Here is a 21,891-nt window from a genome sequence, read left to right on the forward strand (position 1 = left end):
ACAGATATCATCATCATCATTTACATGCCGCGTCTGGTAAGAAAACAGCAACAACCATTTATATTCATACAGTATGTCTATAGCAGTGTTGATTCCATAACATTGATAAAACAACTGTGACAACAACAAAAATGTATAATATTTATAAAGTTGGTTTGTTTCATGCTCAGCTGAAGCTTCGACTGCGGAGACTCCAGCCTCAGTATAATACACAACCAAAAAACAGCAAGCCACTCCAAAGTCTATCACGTGATTTCATGTGGAACTCGTCTGCAGCTCTCATGTGATCGCCCGCCTTTATTCTGTAGACTTCTGCACACCAGAAGTGCAAGTCAAAGAATCCACCGGTTACCGTCACGCAAATCAAATTAGCATGGTGACAATGGCGTTCAAATGGTGGCCAAATGGTCTTTTCATCAAAAATAATAACTAAACCTCAAACATGAGTTTAGAGTCTGATGCAGTAATATTCAATGTAGGACCCAGGCTTCTGGTGCTCAAAGTGGTAAAAGTCATGACGGTTCAAGTACACTTAGTTCAGCCTCTTTAAAGTTGTTTACAAAAGTCAACATTGAGCGTAAAACTGACCCTTAAATAGATCAGGCAAAGCAGAGATGTGGCAGTTATGAAGAATTTCAAAAATAAACAGAGGTCTCTTGTTTCCCTTTGAAAGCTGCCGTTTATTTCTGTGACTTAAACACAATTATCAATGCAAACGCCCCAGATATAAAAACACTGATTACACGAGAGCCACAAAGTGGTTCCGGTCTAAATATAAGTGGACAGAAGAAAGAGAGAGGAAAGATGAATTCACTGAGTCGTTATGTTACCGACAGACTCACGACACCGCTGACAGTCAGCCCGAGGAGGGAAAAATGCTGAATTAAATCAATCCCGTTGTGTGTTAGAACAAAGTGAACCTTTTGCAAAACCGAGTAACTCGCAAACCAAAAACATTCACCTTTTGTTCAAACTGTAAAATCCACCGTTCAGCTGAACTCACAGATATAGACGTGATCCATAAAGGGACCACCAGAGTTTCACAGCTGGATCAGGGCTGTTCATGAAAATGTTTTAAAAGTAGGAACTACAGACTGCGTCTCAAACTGTACTCTCCTAAAGCTGATCTAATGAACAACTCTGGACTGTTGTACAAAGCAACAGCATCCACTTAAGAGCTGGTTGTTGCTTATCCATTGATCTTTGTGTTGAAATTTGAGTGACTTTTCATGATTTAGAGTTCAACATAATCCTTCTTTATCTTAGCCTTGGAAGATTAGATTGCTTCTTTTTTGCTTCTTTAAAGTGAATTTAAGCTTCAGGTGAGAGCGCCAAAACAACCCATGAGTAAGGCTCGAGAGTTGGTAACACGTGTATGTCAAAGGTATGTCACAACGACTCGTGTCATTGTTAAGCAATGACTATAAATAAGTTCAGCTTTAAGAGTCTGACGACTTGAGACAGTCTGCGTTTTAGGAAAGCAAACTTTTCTCCACTGTTAAGTACAGCTGTGGATTTCATACATAAATAATGCCTGTCAGTAGTAAACCAATGTGTATTTTAAAAATAAACCGTTCCTGGGAGATGTTTATGTGTTGGAGTCATGAATCAGTCTATAAAGTGTTTCAGAAGCAAACTATGGTAGGGCACTTTAGCTGTTAATAATACATCAAGGGTAAACCAATGTTTTTTTGTTTTGGTGGTAAAACATTTTGAAATGGCAAAAAGCACATTTTTAATTTAAGGTCTGCGTTTTAATCCTAAAACAGTTTTCACGAATGATTTTGAGAGGTAAACTTGCTGCGTTTTATTAGTAAAAGCTGCACAGAAGTATGAAGGCGGAAAAAGGAAAGAAAACTGTAGATACATATGCATTAAGTTGCACTCAGCTAAGTCAAATACAGTTTCTGATCAATATCCTTTCCCTTAGAGATGCTTATATTTGATAACGCATCAGATTTTTTTATAAAGCTCCTCATGTCTGTGTTTGCTGACTGAAAGGACGAACTGCAGCTGACTCAAGCTCCATAAAAAGATTATACATTAAATTGCTGTTTTATTTCTTTCTCTCAGGCCCAGCTGAATATTTTTATCATCTATATTTATTCTGGAATATCTAATATTCTATACTTTGGCAGAATCAGAAATAAACACAGATACACTCTTTTTCTGTAACTGGAAAGCTCCCTCTATTTAAAAGCAGCAGGATGTGAGTGCACTGCATGCAGAGACACCTGTGTTCTGCTAGGGGCTGATGGGTGGTGGTGGATTTTGGGGTTCACGTGTTCCACCAGGGAGCAGGAAGTGCTTGTTTGAGACACCAAACACTTATGGTCATGCAATGTTTTAGATCGTGCCCCCCCTCCAAAAAATAAATAAATAAATAAAAATCTGTGTCTACTTTTAATATTAGCCTCAGATTATCATCCCTTTTTAATAAAGCTGGATTAGGTGACCCTAAACCCTCCCTCAGTTATGCTGCTGTAGGCCCAGATGGCTGCCTTTCCCTGAGCCTGGCTCTGTTGGCTCAGGGGTCTTTATAGTAAAAAGAATTTCTCCTTCCTCACTGGAACCCTGTTTTACTTAAAAAAAAGTAATGCATTACACATTACTTGTCATGTTTCTTAAAAGTAATGCAGTATGCTCACCAGAGAAAGTAATTTGTTACACTACTCATTTATTAATTTCTTGTTACTATGCAGGCGTATCTGAAACACATTGTCTCATAATCACCAGTTAATGTAAACCTCACGCTACAGTCCCACACACCAACATAAATCCTTATTCCTGATGAGGATATACGATCCTTCAGTATTTACATATGAACACAGCACAAAGCAAAGATGGAAAAGAGACTTCAAAGCCATCGCCACAATGATTCTAGTTTAGAAACATGAACAGGTAGAAACTGAGGTGTAACCCTGACTGCTCATCACTGCCTCTGTTACCTGCTGACGTTCAGTCTCTGGCTGCTGGGCTGGAGTCTGCATACACCCACATTTAATTTCTGCATTACTGAAAGATGTAATGTGATTACAGCAATGTGTTCCACCCAACACTGACTGTTGCCAAGTTCTTGCTGGTTCTCCTTTTGACGTGGGGTTTTTACCTAACATTGCAAAAAAGTCTGAAATGACTGTTCCGTATATGATATGGCTGGTTGTATCTGAACTAATCAACATTTTTTTTCAGATTTTTTTGAACTTCATAGTTTGACTCTGTGCTTTACTTGAAAAAAGAACATAAGAAGAAAGATTTTCTCAAAATGGTTTTCCCACTCTGCTGTAACCTGAGCCTGACCGCAACCACAGCTCACACCTTTGGGATAAGCTGGACCACATGACAGGCTTTGTTACCAAACAACTGCAAATTTCTGTTACTGGGTTCCAAAATCTGCTGGTACCCATGATGATGTAATCGACTGTATATGGATGGATGTAGCCACCATGACCTCTCCCATTGGCTGTGGGCTCCACATTTTGAAGCATCATAGTAAGCTGATTACTTAGCACTCCACCTCAACACACAGACCCACTCATCTGCTGAGATACAAATGAAATACTGAAATTCATACATCACAGTGGAAGCAAAGTCTTCTTGTATGGGCTGTATCGCAATGTAAGCTATTTCATTTGTCCAGTAAGCACATTAGAAATGCTCAAAGTACACCGACAGCACAACTACAATTGAGAAGTCCAGTTTAGCGACTCAGATTAACAAAGGTGAGGACAAGCCGGTACTGAATGGCTAATTTGGTCAATCAAAGTGGCCACACACCCATATGAATTTAAAATGATAATAATATTAAAATAATGATGATAATAATAGTAATTATAATTCACCCTAGAACTGGAGGACGTTGTCCACAAGGCTGCAGTAAACATGGGAGTTCTGACAGTTCACACTTTGCTTCATTTTTCAGCTCCAGAGGTTGTTATTGTAACCACGTTTAACAATAAGACGCGAACATTTACGTGTCCACGTACTTTTGGACCTCTAATATAGGAACGCTCAAGCCCTGACACATTTCTTCATGCCTGTATTAAGCATCATAAGCCTGATGTGACTGTGCAAACATGCCAGCAGTACCCGCGTTTGCTTTAATGCACAAGCAAAACTACGGGAGGCCTAAAGAGCAAACAGCGACAGCAGAGTTCACCAAAGGTCATCAGGTATTACCAGGGTTCATTTTTCTTTGTCTGGGGTTAATTGCTGCGAAAGAGCTGAGGTCATACCGATGCTATATGACCTCTCCCCCTCTCCCCTATCTTTGCCGTGCACAGCATAAGACGTCGGGCACTTGGGAGTTTATCGCCCATCCAGGCTGTGGGTAAGCATCACAGAAAATAATATAATTACTCACTCACGCTGAATTTGAAGCGTGGCAAGGGGAAAAGGAAGGAGGAAAGTCAACATGGGCCTCTAAGGTTGGCCTGTAAATAATCAATCCGAACTCTGAGCTTTAAATCACCCGAGGAAGAACGGGGAAGGCGAGGAGCGGCGCTGGGGCCTATGAACTCTAAATCTGTGTCACAGTGGGGACTGAATGGTGGCTGAATGATGGCTGACTTATATGCAGAACACAATGACCGTGTGTGCAGGTTCTTAAGAGGGAGATGCATCAATCAAAAATCAAATATTGTCGAGGCAACGGAGAAACCTCGCTTTGAACCATACACAGCCCACACGGAGAGCTTCAATACACCAAATGCTAAATGCTAAAATAAGAAGCAATTATGCATCAAAAACAACAGCAAAAAGGCAGCGCCATGAATCACTGTGAAACTCTTGGTGAAGGCGACTGTTTGCCTAATAGAACAATAACACGACCTCTGCGTGACCCTTCCGATAGCCCCAATTTGCCGTGTTTTCTTCGCTGGCAGCTCAGCTTGTTGGCATCGCTTTGATGTTCCCTCTTTGATTGTGAGAAAAGGATGTTCATGTCACATGCTGTAAAACATTAATGACTAGTCATTTAGGCTCATCAAGACTTTTGTGCTCGTGTGAGTGAGACAGTCACAAATCTGTTGCCTTTTTCTGGAAAGGAGCAGTTCTGGAAATGACAACATGAGGCAGATTCACTTTCTAGCAGAATTTAATATCTGTCATGTATAAGTCCCATATATGTGTAGGATTAACTGAAGAGGTTTTTTTTAATTAAAATGAACATTTTCTTTTTTAATTGATGGACTGACAAATCTGTGGATAAAGCTACTGTCAGCTGTTCTCTTTTTCCCAATGGCTCGTCACAGTGAGCAGCTCCGCACGTTTCATTTGTTAGATTTTTTTAATGCTGAACGCCCTTCCTGACGGAAGCCCAAAGGTACATCTGTCTCCTTCCAGAATCGAGTGGGTCAGGCAGATCTGCTGGTATTCAGATTACAGATCAAAATCAGTTTTTTTGGATGCAGAGTCTGCACATCCACTTTTCATTTTAACCAGTCTTTGCAACATTACCAGATTTTGTAGCGCCTTTCAACAATTATTAGAAGACATGAAGAGTTATATTCTCTGTACAGTCTTAATTTGATGAAGCTGTTAAGGCAAAGGGATTTATAATTTGAAATTTCTAATTATGGACACCTAGTAGATGTGCATTACTATTTCTTCTCCAGGCCCAAAAATGCAAAAAGAAAAAGGTGCATGTTATGCTGTGTTCAGACTAAATGCAAAGCAGAGTTTTTGTGTTATGTGATTATCTCTCTGGTGACACAAACAGAGGCGGCCATGCTTCTATTAGCCGAGAGTCTCACAGACTGTGGATTCTTCTGATGCAGCTGACAATCACACATGGACTGGTTAATGCCTATCTTACTGTCTGCGTTTATGGGTAGTAGTTTTATATGGGGACATGAATAAAAGAGAATAAAAATTAAAGAGAGGGCCTTGAGAAAAGTGAACAAAATTGAACGACTTTCTTGTAAATTCTGAAAATATGTTGCTTAATTTCAGCCATCAGTTGTACTTTGCTGGAAGTAGTTCTATGGGTGAATATGTGCATGTTCTGAAATGGCTCTTCAATAAAACTCAACATCTGACCTTGATTCTAGGTTGGAGTTATACAAGCCTTCATGAAAATATACATCAGAGTAAATGTAAATGTTTTAATCAGTTGCCTGAGAAGCTGTCAGGTAAATCCCAGGTAGGGATGGACGCCGATGAAAATAATCTCACCACAGTTTTTGCTTTATTTTATGACTTTCCAGTTCAGTGTGAGACTAAATGACTTGTTCGGGAGATTTTTTTGCAGCACACTCTCTCACTGTGCCTTTCCTTTCATCCATCCACTCCCAGCTGGCGTGCATCACTACAGGTGAAATCTCACATTATCCTCAGCAGCCATTAACATGAGCCTCAGAATGAATGAACTTCCAAACCAGCTCACTTTTACTGGTGCAAATTATTGCCGGTAATATGCCAAGCCTCGGGTTGTAATTAGAGTTTCTGTGCTGTGCTGTGCTGTGCTGTGCTGTGCTGTGCTGTGCGGAGAGGGTGTTAGCGGACTCGAGCCTGTACAGGTGTCATTAATCCTGCATTCCTATGCGACTTCAGCACTGCAGGAAATGGCAGCCACCTCCCCCGCTGCACACAGCTAACAGGTTTAATAAATACTTCTGCTAAACGCCGCACGGCTCGGCCTCACACTGAGAAGGTAAAGAGGTGGGAAATAACGAGCGGCGACAAAGACTGGAGAGCTCTTCCTTCAAGCTCGAAAAACAGCAGGGAAACATTCACCACAGTCACCACAAGCACACTGAAGCCCACCACAGCTGTAAAGGATAAAGGAGCCATAACACTCTGTGGACTGTCAGCATCAGGAAACCTACAGCTGCTTTGTGCTTGTGGGACTGCCTCCAAAAACAAAACAGGCATCGCGAACAACATCTCCGCTCTCTGCTAAGCTTTGAAAGATTAAGTGAAGATTTTGGAAATCATTAATCTTAGATTATATTCAAATACTTTCAAAAAGTGAGCTCCCGACGTTGTGGCCTTCCAAGCTAGCAGTGGTAAGAAGTACGACATGGATGTGATGCTGATGATGATCACCTCTGAAGAAGCAAATAAAATCAGTAATGCTTCCTGCACGCTTTAAAATGGTAAATGGCCTCATACTTATTAAGTGCTTTTCTACTCTCCTTGAGCACTCAAAGCACTTTATACTACAAGCCTCATTCACCCATTACTGCACCCTAAAGTGGTAGCAAACAGAGCAATATTACACTCCCTGTGGATATTCATGGTCTTCCGAGGATGAATCTCAAGGATGATTATGGTTTGATTCACAACTACAAGAAGATTTTTATGAAATAATGCCTGAACATTCATGTTCTTTGGGGATGATGCAAACATCAGAAATGTTGAGATCCAACAGATTGCAATGCACAGGTCATGTTCTGCTCCCTGGAGTGTGAACCCTGGTATTTGAATTCCTTCTAAACCTTTCCTGTGATGTCACAAGACAAACTTTTTATTGAGTCTGAAATAAAAGCTTACAGGCTGTCACGGACTAGAGCTACAGCTATGACGATTCTCCATTAACACTTTATTGAGTTGTTTATTTGGATCAACTGGATTATAAATTTTAATCTCAAAAGATCTGTGAGATCTGGAGCCACTGGACAAACTAAAAGCTACTCACTTAAGTTCAGAATGATATACAGAAAAGCAGGAAGTCTTCAGACTGGAGAAGCCGAAACTCTAACTAATTTGAAAAGCTTTTTTAAAATTTTTTTAACCTTTTCGGCTTCATTAATGCAAATGCTCGTAATCAATCCGTTATCAGAAACTGCACAATAAACAGAGTAATCATTTCTTCTTTACGATGAACAATGCTGCCTTAAGCTGAGCACTTTAAACTTTTAGGTCTCTCACATGTGAATGTATCATGGCATCGAAGATAATTCGATGCCAGAAAGAAAAATGATCAGTTTGATGCAAGAAAACCGTCATTTGACTATTTTTGGATACCCTTCTGTAACATTCATGTTTAAGTTTATCATATTATGGTATACTACTGACAACAGCATGAATAATATAATCGCTTCTTAGATTCTGAGACTCTGAAAGAAGCACTTAGGTTTCCTTCAGTTCTGTATGAAGTTGTATCGGTGCGCCTCTAATGTTTCTGCTTCCTCGTTAACGTAAATTCCACCGTGTTCCAGTGTTGGACAGCAGAGGAAAAATGATTAAAAAGTCTTGTGTTTGTAACTCGGCACCGTTGGTGATGCTCAAGAGTCCAGGTTCCTGCAGTGTGACGGCGAATGCCACGGCATCATTTCTCTCTACATGCAACCATTTTCAGTCCAGTGTTACATGAAGAGCTGCAGAAAGATTAACGGCCACGGATCCGCTCTGCCACAGCAGTTTCCACTGTCACTGTTTGTAATATTTACAGCCTGTACAATGAAAAAAAGACTTCTCCACAGCAAAATAAAGAAAAGAAACCCTAAATATCTCAAGATTGGAAAACAGCTGTCTTTCTACAAATGTCTCACGTTAACGATGAGCTGCTCCTGACAAAAATAAGCCAGTTGATTTGATGCAACTTGGCTTAAAAACATAATATTTCCCTGTGTCTTCGAAGGTGACAGAGAAAAACTAGAAAGAAAAGTAAATCCAAAAAAAGAAAATGAGGATAGATAGCAATACACAGTATACTTAAGTAGGATTTACAAGAAGTTATTTCCCTTCACCCCCCGGAAGGTTTGTTTTTTGTTTTTTTCCGTTTTCCGGTCCCACACAGCAACAAAGCTAAAGTAACACAAAAAATCCAGCTGAAAAATGTGAGTAGCTAAATAGTTTCCCATTTAAATTATCACAACAATGTGGTGTAGTTTACATTCCTTCCAAAGCAGCTCAAGCCACATTTTCATTAATTGATTTTGAATTTCTTCTATTTTACATGTGATTGGTTTTTGCAGGGGGTGGGGATGTCTGTGGGTAGAGGTGGAGGGGGCTAAAGCCTTGTAGGTAGATGCATTTATAAAAAAGGTAAAAGGGGGAGTAGGTGCTGTGGCACAGCAAGTTATAGGCACAGGGGGCAGCTGTGAGGGGGCGCGACAGGTGGTGGCGAGCAGCTGGGCGATGGGGAGCGCTGGGCGATGAGTGTGGGTTTTAAGGTGGAGAGCTGTGCCCTCACAGGTAGATCTCCCTCTTGGAGGTTTGGCCGGTTGGAGTGGTAGCTGAGTGGTACTCCACCGCCTGGCTCAGCGGGATCTCCTCCATGCCACAGTCTTTACTGGATGAATCTCCGCCACTGGGGTAGGCACTGCTGTAGGGTGTCATGAAACGCATGTTGGCCACTTTGGAGCTGCTGCCACCACCGCCACCACCTGGTCCACGCTCCTCCATCGGCAGGGGCTTGGGGCTGCCGTTGGCCATCAGCTGCTCCTGCCCGTCCATCTCTTGGTAAGGCACGAAGGTGGAGAGCTTGGGGGCATTCTTGGATACCTTGCGGTTGGGAGAAGGCTGGCCGGGCATCCAGCAGGAGTCAGAGTGGCCAAACTCGGTGCACTCCCGGGTGCATTTACCGGTCATTGCCACGTCGGGAAGAGGCCTGAGATCTGCAGAGAGACACAACAAAACAGAGAAGAGAAAGCATGAGTACCGTGGAAACAGCAGCGCGAGGAAAGGTGGGAGATGAAGATGACATTACGGTGCAGAGGTTTCACATAAAAAGCCTGAGATAATAAATAATAAACTCTAGTCTGGGCTTGATGCACCAGCTGCAACAATAGCGATCCAGATTAGGAGGTTTTAAGGATTTGGGTGGGATAAGTTCAAATCCTGTCCTGCTTTTGTTTCCACTATTACTCTCGGGTGAGGTTTAGACACTTTAAACTACTCGGTTAGGGTTAGAAAGAGTGTTTTTTGGTGTTTTCTCAAGGTTTGGGTTAAAAGGAGCACATCACACTCAACCACTGCAGAAAAATATATTTGCAGTGACAGCCCCATCTCACTATTGTCATAACCCAGTGGGTTACACACTGCTGCCAAAGGACATCTTGTGCTTGTACACAACAGCAGCTTTGACAAAATGCTATTATTTGCCACATCTGTGAAGAGAAGCGCCTGTAATCCCAGATAGCAAGGAGACATTGAACAGATGTTAATTTTCCATCTGAACCATCAGAATCGTCAGGATTGAAATGTCAACACAAAACCAATGTTGAAACAACATTGAAATACTGATGAAACCTTACACTGACATTGAAATAACATTGATTCACTGTTGTTCTGTCATCGTTGATTGTTGATCTATTTATAGTTGACAAGGTGACAACAATCACGTTGAAAAACCATCGATTTATGGTTGAGCGGGAAATTAAAGCTGCTACCACTTGGACTATTCCGCAGCACCCCTCTCAGTGGTACATCCCTCCAGGTAACCATTGTCTTGTACAGTAGAGCGGGACATTAGATTTACTCTCAGCGGAATTGACCGGAGAAGGCATCAGTTCATGCACTGCACTGGCCTGCACCACGATTAGTATAAGGTAAGAATGAATGACTTTTGTTCTATTCGTTATTTCCACGGTTGCATTTGAATAACAGTAAAAAAAACAAACAAACTTGTTAATGTAAAGTTTCGGATAAAATGTGGGAGCCCGAAATTGTGTCTACTTTCATCTTACAATCCGGCAACAAATAAATTGCACTGCAAACAAAGTCTATCAACAAAGAAAACATTTTCGTTTCATACTTTTCCGTTATATTCCCTTACAAAGCTAGCTTTAACGCTTCGAGGGTTCCTTTGTTCTTGCCGTCACCTCGGCGCTTGACCCAGACTTTCGCTCTGTAGTTGCTTTTTAGCATAGTACTACAAAAAATTGTAAATCTGTGATATATGATTGATAAACGTAAAGGTAACTGTATAAATGTGTTCAATGACTTTGTTACTTTTAATGATTGGAGAGCACCCGCTTCGATTCGCACTCAATTCAAACTTTACGCTGCACGCTCACCTAACTTGCGTTTGCACCTTTTGTCCACACGTAAACTGCGTTTAGCATTTACGTGTGGACGAGGAAGACGGAGAAAACGCAGCGTCAAAGGTGTGCGCCTATTTTGACGCCACACTGTGCGCCAAGTTTTTGTCTCGGTGCCATGAATTCCTACAATGGCAGACTTAGACAAAATACTGTTAATTTTATTATCTTCAGTGTTTAAATGCTTACATATACGGGTTTGCTTGTAATTGTTGCCTATATACATTTTAAGCTATTATTTATTATTTAGTTCAATCAATAGATCAAGTTTTGTAGTGACTATGAAATATATTGTAATTATCTGTTTCCTGTTTATCCTAGACAGGGCAAAAAAGGACTCCAAATTAAAAAAAAGATAAAAATGAAAGACTGGTGCATTGTGCAGTTTAGCACTGGTGGTACAGAAATAGTCCCTAGATCATGGATAAATGGGGAGAAATTGTCATGGCCTCCATATCCTCCGTGAGACACATTCAGGATCCACGACGCAGTAAAGAGGAGAGTTCATCCTGGTGCAACATGGCTCACCTATGCACCAGTCCGACTTCTAATAAGCCATGGTGGGTATCATCTGGATTGGTGTTGTATAAATGTAACAATAACAAGTTTTTCGTGTCCTAATTTATGTCTGGCCATACATTGTGTTTGTACTTCCAGACACATTTCACGAAGCAGAACGCAGTCTTCAGAAATATCTAAGTGAACACTGTGATACGTCTGACCTTCAGTCCGAAGCTGAAACTCAGACCAGTCATAAAAGAAAGCACAAGTAAAACTTTTTTTATTTCACAAACATATCTTTGATTGCTAAGAATTTATGATCTTGTCTTTTATACATATCTGTGGTGCTTGCATACTGCAATATCACCACATAATATAGTCCAAAAAGTGGAAGCTTGTAAACTTTTTATAAATGCAAAGCCGTGTACACTTGTGCACTTCAAAAATTCCTTGTATACTGTACCTTCTTGCACATCTCCGTTTCCTGTGTGTGTTGTTATAAATCAAACTGTAACTTTAGGAAAAAATATTCCAAAAGCACATTTGTAATTACTTATGACCGTTTTCAACTTTTTTTCTTTAGACCAAATCCCCTGTACACATATAGTGACTCAGAGGATGAGCAGCCCACAAAAAAATGGTTTCCCCAGGCCCCTCGAGTGAAAATACCAGGTAATAAAATACTGTCTAGTGTCTTTGTACATATCTGTGTGTGACACAAGGAAACTTTTGACAAGTTGTCTGTATTCTTAAATACTTTAAAAAAAATCATCTTTTTCTGTCAGACCTGACGAGAGCTGTTAACGAACTCCGTGAGGAGGTCAGAGCCATCCGCAATACCGGCTGCAATGAATCGGTAGATGCTGGGGTACTGCCTCTGGATTTGCCCTTGCACAACATTGAGGAGCTAAACAATGCAGAGCCAGCTCTTCAATCACAAGAGGCAAATAAGGCAATGGTAAGTATATAAAGGTTATGTACACTTTGTAACTATAAAGTGTAATAGCTGTCAGATGTGATTTAAATACATAACAACGGCCTGTTGATTAAACACACAAGCACTTGCATACACATTTAAGACATGAGACACGCTAATTCCATCTCTTAAAATGTGTCTATAGGTGAGACGCTTTGCCTTGATTGGAGCCTGACGCAGCAGTTAGGGGCAAACTCTATGTCCGAGTTTGTCTTTGCACAAGCAGTGCAGAAATGGCTCCGATACGCCCCAGATCGTTTGGGTGGTGCAGGACGCACATCATGCAAAAAATTACAAACTTCTGTGAATCATATAAACGTAAATCGGAAACTGTCTTTTAATAAAGTATTTAGCAAACGAAACATGCCTATTGACCTTTTTTTGTTTATGTTTTTTCTCTGTTACATCACATGCAATGCTTTCTTATTTTAGGATATTAATATTGACATGATACATTGTGAGACATTTGGGGTTTTTTTTATAAAGGGTGTCCAATTTAAGGAATAAGTACAATGTGTTTAGGTGGTTGAAGTATTGATGGAAACATGCAGTAGTTTAGTATTGGTTAAAATACCTATAAAGAAAGGTAGATTTCCAGTCATGATTTAACTGTTTTAATAAAAAGCAACTGTGCGAAAGAGGCGGAAAATCAACACCATAGCTCAACAGTGTTTCAATATCAGAATCTGACATTGTTTCAATGTCAGCAGTATTAGAAAATATAACGTTGAATCAACGTCAGGTTTCAACATTGATTCAACATCAAAACCTGACGTTGTTTCAACATTAAAAAAGGGTGCAAGAGTGACGTTAGGTCAACGTCACACTTCAACGTTGGTTCAATGACACAGCCTGATATTGACTCAACATTGTTTCAATGTTTCCTTGCTATCTGGGATGTGTCTTTTTGTGGAATGGTCTTTAACGGTGTCTGTCTGCTATTCTGAGCTGTATAGGTAGTGTCCCGTCGCTTGTTGTTGTTGTTGTTGTTGTCTCATCTCAGCAAATGAGGCCCCAAACCTGGACCTTTTAAAGCTAATAAATAAAAAGTCAGAGAAGCTTTAGAATTGATTGTCACTCCATGTCACCTTAGCTATATGAATATTGGCTAAAATACAAATGAAGCTTTGAAGATGGGAGTTTTGATTACATTTGCAAATCTGCAGAATTTGATTGAACAGGCCGGGGATACGGACACAAGGATTTAAGATCTGTATTTAAGTTCGGGATGGATATGCCCATTATTTCCTTTCTCAGATTTGAAGAGAGCAAGCTGGACTCTGATGCTTTTTCTTCTTTGCAACCTATTATGATAAAGCTTGGATTCCAGTTACTATAGGCTAGCACTTTTTTCCAGGTATATGCATATAAATACCTCCAGCAGTAACAAATGTGTGTCTGTAAGTCTTTCTTTTTTATTGTTATTTATTAGGTTGAACTTTACTTGCTGTTTTGTGCATTAATGCTCATCTGTGGGATTTTGTCTTATGTAGCAGAACAATTTCCCCTGAGAGTTTGCAGCTAAAAGCCAAAGTTGGTTGTAAATTTCATTTGACTACAGTCAGATAAATGTGTTTGCTGAATAAATATTGGTATTTATGTATCCAAAGATCTCATAAATGATGCTTTTGTTCTGTAAAATCTAACAAAACTGCAAGTGCAGTGTCACAGTTCAGCTGTGTACAGGCTGGCGAGAGCAGGAGATGCTGATTAAAACTGTCATTACCCCTTTATCCACACGCAGTTCTCTCTATTTGAAGAAAATTAATTAAAGCTCTGTGTATTTTTAAAGTCACTAATAGTTCACAAAGTGCCAGGAATTTGTTGCTGACAGAAGGAATGCGCAGATCCAACGATGGGCGCTGAGCGTGAAACAGGATCAGCTGATTTAGTGAAGGAGGGAAAAACACGCTCAGGTTCATTAAAATATTAATTAGGTTTCGCAAACAGCCACTTAAGGCTAAAATAACAATTCTGTTACTGCCTTGTTCTTGAAAAAGAAAAATGACATAATGAAAGATGATGGCTGCAGAAAAAAAACATCTGTGTTTTAGTGTGTGATTATTACGGTCACGATTTCTCAAATCTGGATTTTCTTTTTTTGTTTTTCTGTAAGTTGTTGAAGCTTCTCATCCTGTACCTCTGAGGTACCTCTGAGGTACGGAGGCAGACAGATGGAGACTGACAGACAGACGCGGGGCTGAGTTCGCATTTTAAAGAAATCACAGCTTAGAGTGGAAAAAGGTCAGAGATGGAAGCAGAAATATCAATGCGTATGCAGAAAGTAACCTTTCTCCTGTGCGTGACATTAGATCATTCTTTGATACTAGAGGCTAGGGGCTCAAGAGGGGGCAGAGGAGGTGGCGGTCCTCCTGGGAGATGGCGCTTATTTCCCAAAATGGCCTCTGCTTCATGCATAATTGAAATTCATTGCCTCCTTTTTGCAAAAAAGGAGCTACAGTCGGCTTTTCTGTCTGTTTGCGGCTTGATGTGTGCGTTCTAATCCCGCGGAGTGCTGAGTAGCGGACGCGCTCTGTCTTTTTTCAACGCTTCCCCTCCCGTATTCTCACGGCCGCCGCTGCCATGGATTTTAGTTTTTAAGCACTTCCCATGCAAAAGCAAGGTGCTTGCAAAAATGTTAAGTCATGTGCGAGTGGCTGCCGAGTTCAGAGCGGCTGTTTAATAAGTGCTTTGCCTCCAAACGTCGTGTCAGCAGGAGGCTTATAGAGCACGGACTGCCTCAGAGCTGTACAGCTGAACACACTCCAAACTTGACTCACTTCCACAACAACAGACGAAGGACTCAGCACTTGAGTTCAGCTGGACTACTGTGTGCACGGGAACTTTGTTAAACTAAAGCTGCGATCACTGCCATCGACTTTGCCGGTGGGAGAACAGTAGAAACTTTATTAGAAAAGTCTTCCAGGAGCAAATATTACATTCGGCTCTGTAGCATTTTAACCAGTGCCCACTGAACAAGGGAATACTGGCAGGCAGCATTTACACGCCAGCATTTCCTCGTGGTTATACACATGCATGGAAGTTACTTTCAATTGTAATTTGAGGGATTGATATTTACAGTACTTATGACCTAAATTATTTATAATAGCTAATGTGACACAGATTTACATGATTGCAGATTTAGGCAGATTAAACTGAAGCTTTCGAGTTGTCACTATCAAAACAGAGGCTGAGCCCAAAAAGCTTCACACTCTCTGGACTTTCAGGAAATTTGATCTTACCCATCCTGCTCCCCTGACAAACAGATTACAGGCCAGGTAATGCATGCAGGCCACCACAGACGGTGTCAAATCTGATCTCATAATTAAAGCTAGTCCTCCCACACAGCAATCACCATTTGGCCCAAATGTGGCCTTGCACTTACAGTTTCCTTTAGGCCACATTTGGCTTTGGCTAATCCTGCTAACTCAAAGCACGGCTTGAGTTTTATGTGGCAAACTTGAGGTGTGCTGTTGGGCCACATCTGGCTACCAGAGCAGATCGTGCCAGTGCCACAACTGAGCTGAAAGTGCTTTGAACAGCTGAGATTTGGTGTGTTTTCTATGCAGGCTGTTCTCCTTTCCGATCTCGAGACTCTGCACAAGTTTAAAAAAATTCTATAACAAGGGTTTGTTCACTTAATGTTTAGTATAAGGGTTTTTGTGTTCACGGTTCTACATGTTTAAGAGTGGCATCAAATGATACAGGACAGGTTAATTCAGGCAGGTCTTCAGTGACCTCCCTTATTTTCAACTTTAAGCTTTTTACTTTTAAACCCATTTATTTCAAAATAATCTGTTCTGTCTATAAGTCGATCTTGCACTAACCCTGCCAAATAGAGTTACAGATGTTCCTCCTGGAAGGTTCAGCCCCTCTGTCTGTCACTGTTTGTCATCGCGAGTTCTCCGACACTGTCAGAGTGGAGTGTTTTTCTCAGGGGAGCCATCTTTGAACAGGTGATGTTTACAAGAGTAACAGGAGATAAACAGGAAGCTCACCTTCTGTTCGATCTTTGCAGTCACAGCACAGTTCAATCAAACTGTTGTTTCATGCCTCATTTCAAATGAAAGCAGGCAAGTCTGGTCAAAAATACCGTACATCACATCTGTGTGTTACAATTAGGTGGAAAAAATGTAAATACATGTATCTATTTAATGATGTTTGACATTTTTACTTGTTTCTATTCATATATTGACACGGTTTGTGTTTTTTCCAAATTTTGGCCACCTGTCCCTTCAGAAGAACTGGTACGCTTTGTTAACTGTATGAGAATACAGATACCAATGAAGTCTTCTAGTTCTACAATTTTGTTTTACATGTACACTGACAATAAAGGGCTATTCTATTATATTCTATTTTTCAAAAGATATAATAATCTCTTTCCTTTCACGACAGATAAATGCCATTACCAATTAGCAGTAACATTAGCACGACTTTAAATGTCTCACAATAAGAGCTTCTAAAAGCTCTAATGGTGGTTCTATGGTTCTAAATCGGAAACATTTCTTTTTACCATGGATTCGTTCCTAACGATTTTTAAAGATGTCTCAGAAAGCAGTGATAAGTAATAAGTGTATAAAATATGATACAGGTGATACATAACAGGTGGTGTGCAATTGTGCACAAATAGAATTAATGCTGCAGAAATCTGTATTACAATAAATGTATCAGGACCCGATAGAAAGTGCAGAGATTAAAAAATGTTCAATCCAGTTTCAAACACTGGCCTTTAACTCTGAGCAATATTTGCCAATTTACAGAGTACTCTATGTGTTTATTTAGTTATACGAAACTGTACGTATGCATGCACATACCTGTATGATCAAAGACGGTATACAACCTAACAAAACTCCAAAACACTCACTGAACTCATTAAAAAGTACAGGAGCAAATCAGAGCGTGAACCTGTATCCGGGCCTCGGCCCAGTGATCTGTAACTCTAATCACAGAATTAGGGCTGATGGGGGTCATGTTTGTCCTAATTAGGCACAAGCACTAATTGGCCTTGTTTTTTTGATAGAGCTAATTGGCGAGCACGATGGGAGGAAGAGTTTGGGCGGTTAGGGTTGGTTGTGGCTAAGATGTGAGATCAATAACGATTTTGGCTAATAAGGCCTTCCTCTGTTGGTGGACATTAGCTGGGTGCTGCAACCACCGCCGCCGCTCCTTCAGCACAGATCTTCATCAAAGACAGCATGAAGGCTGATCAGATGTTTGCGAAGGCTGCTGACTCGCCTGCTTTTCCTGACTCTCATTAGTGGCTGAAGCACAAATGTAATTATCTGAGAACTTTGTCACCACATCAATTAGACACAAACTTTGACTTAAAGCTGGTGGGACTCATTTACTTTCATAGAGTGTTACCGTGTTTATATTAATGCATGTTTTCAGTTCATATCTGACTATTTTCTTGTACTGCTTTATTGTATTGATATCATTTTCGTTCATTTCATCTCAAACTTTGCTCTGCAGCTTGATGCCCACAGCATGCACTGGTAAAGTTGTCAGAGTATGTCTGTCTGTGATATGACCCTTATGACCCTTATGACCAAGAGAACAAGCTCAAACTCAAAAACATAATAAAAAAGATATTTTAAATTAGCAGTGGCAAAAATTTCTACAACAGCAGTATTTCTATTTTACTATGTCGACGGGATGCAGAGAGACTTCACTGTTTATGCGCGATGTCTCAACCCAACCGGTCGGGGCAGATGGCTGCCCCTCCCTGAGCCTGGTTCTGCAGGAGGTTTCTTCCTGTAGGGAGTTTTTCCTTCCCACTGTCGCCAAAGTGTTTGCTCACAGGGGGTCATATGATTGTTGGGGTTTTCTCTGTATGTGTTATTGCAGGGTCTACTTTGCAACATAAAGCACCTTGAGGCGACTGATGTTGTGATTTGGCGCTGTATAAATAACATTGAATTGAATTCAATTGATGTGAGGTCTATTTTCATCATTAGTTATCATTAGAGATTTTGAGCATTTGCCCTTCTATAAAAAAGAAAAACGTTTTTTTGAAACTAACTGAACACACTAGAGCTCCCCAGAGGATGAACCCCTTCCAGAAAACATCTTGCATTTTTTTTTACCTTACATTTCTCGTGTTCTTTGCCAAAGTGTAGGGGCACACATGGTCAGCTGTGTGGTGGCAGAAATATTCACTCAGTATAGTCATATACCTCTGCATCTGCGTAACATGAATAAATGTATGTGGTGTAGTAGCATTATTAAGTTGCATTTTTATGTACCTTTGACCAGTAAATTTAAACTCATTCATTTAGATAGGGCCTTGGAAACAGCTGCCCAGATGCATCACAAAGATGACTGCTAACTGACAAGATCTGCTTCTAAAAGTTCTTGTAGTCAGCACGAACGATGTGGGGGAAAATGGGGTGATGTGATGTGCTGAGCGATTTCGACAAGGGCCAAATCATTAAGATTGAATTTGACTGGAGTATCATGGAAACTCGTCAGTAGTGCTGAGTAAACACTGAAAGTTGTCCAGTGAGGGCTGTCTTGTTTGAACAACTGTGATCTATGGCAACTCCAACTCTCAACCTGCATTACTCAAAAGATCTGCCGCCAAGATCGGAGCGCCTGATCGCACGGGGTACATTCAGAAGCCTCATAAAGCAAATCCCTCACTGGGCGGGGTCGTAATGTTTTTGTTGAGAGGCACTGAGATGACTGGTATGATTAACCATCTGACCTCCCCGGGGTGACAAACATCACAAAACATTTAGCAGTTTAAAAAGTTCCCTGAAGCACCAACAGCTGCAGCTGCAGCATCGTTCGGCGGCTTCAGCCTTCTTGTCAGCTCTTATGGGAAGTTTGAAAAGTTCTGGGGTAACCCCCGGAGGAGGAAACGCTATCTGTCTTCCCCCTTCTACCCTCGGCAAGGCTCGGCTTCAGTGCTGTCAGAGGGCTGAAACACTGAATTCAAGGTTGCCTCTATTAGTCAGGGCGATTTAAAATGGAGTAGCCCTCCTGAGTTTTTTCCCCCTGTAGCCCTTATCTGTACTCTTGAGTTCCAGTTAACCCCAGGGACCCTCACACGCCCTAGCAACCCCTCTCCCTGCATAATACACTCCGCTACCTTGGTCACCATTTTCTGGTCAAACTAATTAGATTTCAGTGTCCCCGCTTGGGAAGATGTCAGTGGTATGAAATGGAAATAATTTCCAGATGAGTATCTGACATTTTACGCTGTCGACTGGAGTAAAGAGCCCAGGCGGATTGGCTCTCTCTTTCCCTTTTTCCCCCTCCTCCTCTTCTCCTTCCTCTTTTCCGCTCCATCACTTTAGTCTCAGAGATATGCTAAATCCTCGTGCTTCCCCCCGCTCCGCTCGGTCCTGGGTGATAAATGGAAGCAAATGTACACAAAAGAGAGCTTCTCTTTTTTCTGCTTATGCTTGAAGTGTTAATGTGTTTAATTACTTTGAAGCTGGATTTTGCATGTGTGTGTGCGTGTGTGTGAGAGAGAGAGTTTGTGTTGCAATAAAAGCAGCGGCAGGAAAACCTTCAATTAATGTCTTTTCTCTGTCTATGACAATAGCTCCAATTTATCTTATAGGAACAATAGAGGAGTGAGAGGAGGTGCAGCTGCTCTGAATGCTCAAAGACATCCAGGAGAAAGCGGACGACGTGCCGCTTCCCCCGCTGCAATCAGCGGTGATGCCAGCAGCCCACATACACAGAGATACCTTCGTTTCAGACAATTCACTGACTTGCACTCCCTTCCTGGAGGCTATAACTATGGCGCTTGGATCAGACTAAACCACATTTCATTTCTTTGAAGAGTTTTCATGGTTTTTGTGCCAAATCAGGTGATTGCAAGGCTACAAATTTGCCATTTATTCCAATGTGCATGTGATGATCAAGCAGGAGGCTCAACAACGATGTTGCCTGAAGAGTCTTAGCATTGATAGTCCACTAAAGTCATCGTAGAGCAAATGACTAATTATTTTGCATGGATAGCAAACTGAATGATCTTCTTTTTCAGTATCTCTTTGTTAGTGTGTATTTATTTTTCCTATTAACCTGGAGCTCTAAAGTCCTGGGGATAGAGAGCTTATAGATGAAGTCACCAGCTCTAGCTTGGCCTAGTTTTTGTGACCAAGGTCCATCTCCGTCCGCTCACCTCCAACTGCTCACAGCAGATAGCCGGGTTCTGCCAGAGGTTTCTTCCTGTTAAAACGTACTTCTTCCTTCCCACTGTCGTCAAGTGTTGCTCACAGTGGTTGTCTGATTGCTGGAGTTTTCTCTGTATTACTGTAGGTCTTTACTTTAGAATACAAAGAACCTTGAACAACAACTATTGTGTGATTTGGTGCTATGTAAATAAAAGTGAACTGAGGGTGCAGCAGTAGTGCAGTAGGTAGCACCATCACATGACATGGGTTTGAATCGTTTTGTTGGCTAGGCCTATATGTGTGGCATTTGAATCTTCTCTCTGTGCATGAGTGGGTTTCCTGCAGGAACCTCAGCTTCTTCTCACAGTTCAAAGACATCTAAGTTTAAATTGAGTGTAAATTGGTGTGCTCTATGAATGCCTTTTTATCTATGTTACTTAGGATTGTACATTGGATTTTTGCACACATTGGTCCTTATGCATTAAATATCAGAAAAGACTCCAGTGAGCGGTAAAAAGATTTCCAGTGCTTACAAATCATCATTCTGTGATGTCAGGAAAGGGCTAAGAAACAGCCAATTTCATAACTATAACATACACAATAAGATTGTAAATATAAAGGAATGTGCTACTGTTTTCATTCTTTTGTGGGATTTGCGAGGAAACAATATTGTATAAATGTCATATACAGAAATCAGACACTTTCCCTAAAAAAGTCCACCAGTGCAGTAACACAGCAGCAATTTATACAGCCAGCTTGTCATGAAAATATAAATGCAATGTTCTAGGTATGACAGCCTCATCAAAACTGTGTCTTGTTAACATACAAACCAGCAATATTGAAATTCTACCCTGGCAGCAAGTGGAGACACACCAGACCTGCAGCATTTTGAACAGATTCCTGCTCTGCATTGCTCCGCCTCAGCTACCAAACCTTATCCACCTCCTCGGTTTGTATTACACCTACATGTGTTCCAGCCTTTATTTAACCCTTCATACTCTACCAGGACAAAATCCAGAGCTGTGACGATCAAACTACTTCCCAGCTGAGTGTAATAACAGACAGGCATTGTCGCTGTGCACGCAGCAGAAGTTTTTTTTCCCCCGAATAACATAATTATCACTTTGTATTACACGATAAACACACACTGCTGTAAACCTGGATCTGCAGTCACAATCACACAGCGCCTCAGATCAGTAATGCTTGTAAAAACACACCAACATTCAGATCTCCTCAGTGTGTGCTGCACTGTGTGTTCCTATTAAGATTTCACAGGCATCAGTCTAAAAAGCTTTTC

At 41.0% G+C, this 21,891-nt stretch overlaps 1 protein-coding gene across 3 annotated transcripts in view; it reads right to left on the reverse strand.

Moving 5' to 3' along the window:
- LOC146638266 (protocadherin-1-like) overlaps positions 1–21,891 on the reverse strand; it is a 345,805-nt gene that overhangs the window by 106,355 nt on the left and 217,559 nt on the right. For 2 of the 3 annotated variants that reach the window (XM_085360785.1, XM_085360791.1), the window contains exon 5: positions 7,818–9,563. The exons of the other annotated variant lie outside the window; for it this stretch is intronic. In XM_085360785.1, the coding sequence (XP_085216911.1) occupies positions 9,136–9,563 (428 nt within the window). In that variant the 3' untranslated portion in view covers positions 7,818–9,135. Of the gene's footprint in view, positions 1–7,817; positions 9,564–21,891 lie in introns of those variants that run through there. 3 annotated transcript variants of the gene reach the window in all.

Source organism: Diplotaxodon limnothrissa, linkage group LG2 (assembly GCF_057381915.1).
Source record: "Diplotaxodon limnothrissa isolate DT_005_m linkage group LG2, D_limnothrissa_male_GT1.1, whole genome shotgun sequence".
Classification (NCBI taxonomy): domain Eukaryota; kingdom Metazoa; phylum Chordata; class Actinopteri; order Cichliformes; family Cichlidae; genus Diplotaxodon; species Diplotaxodon limnothrissa.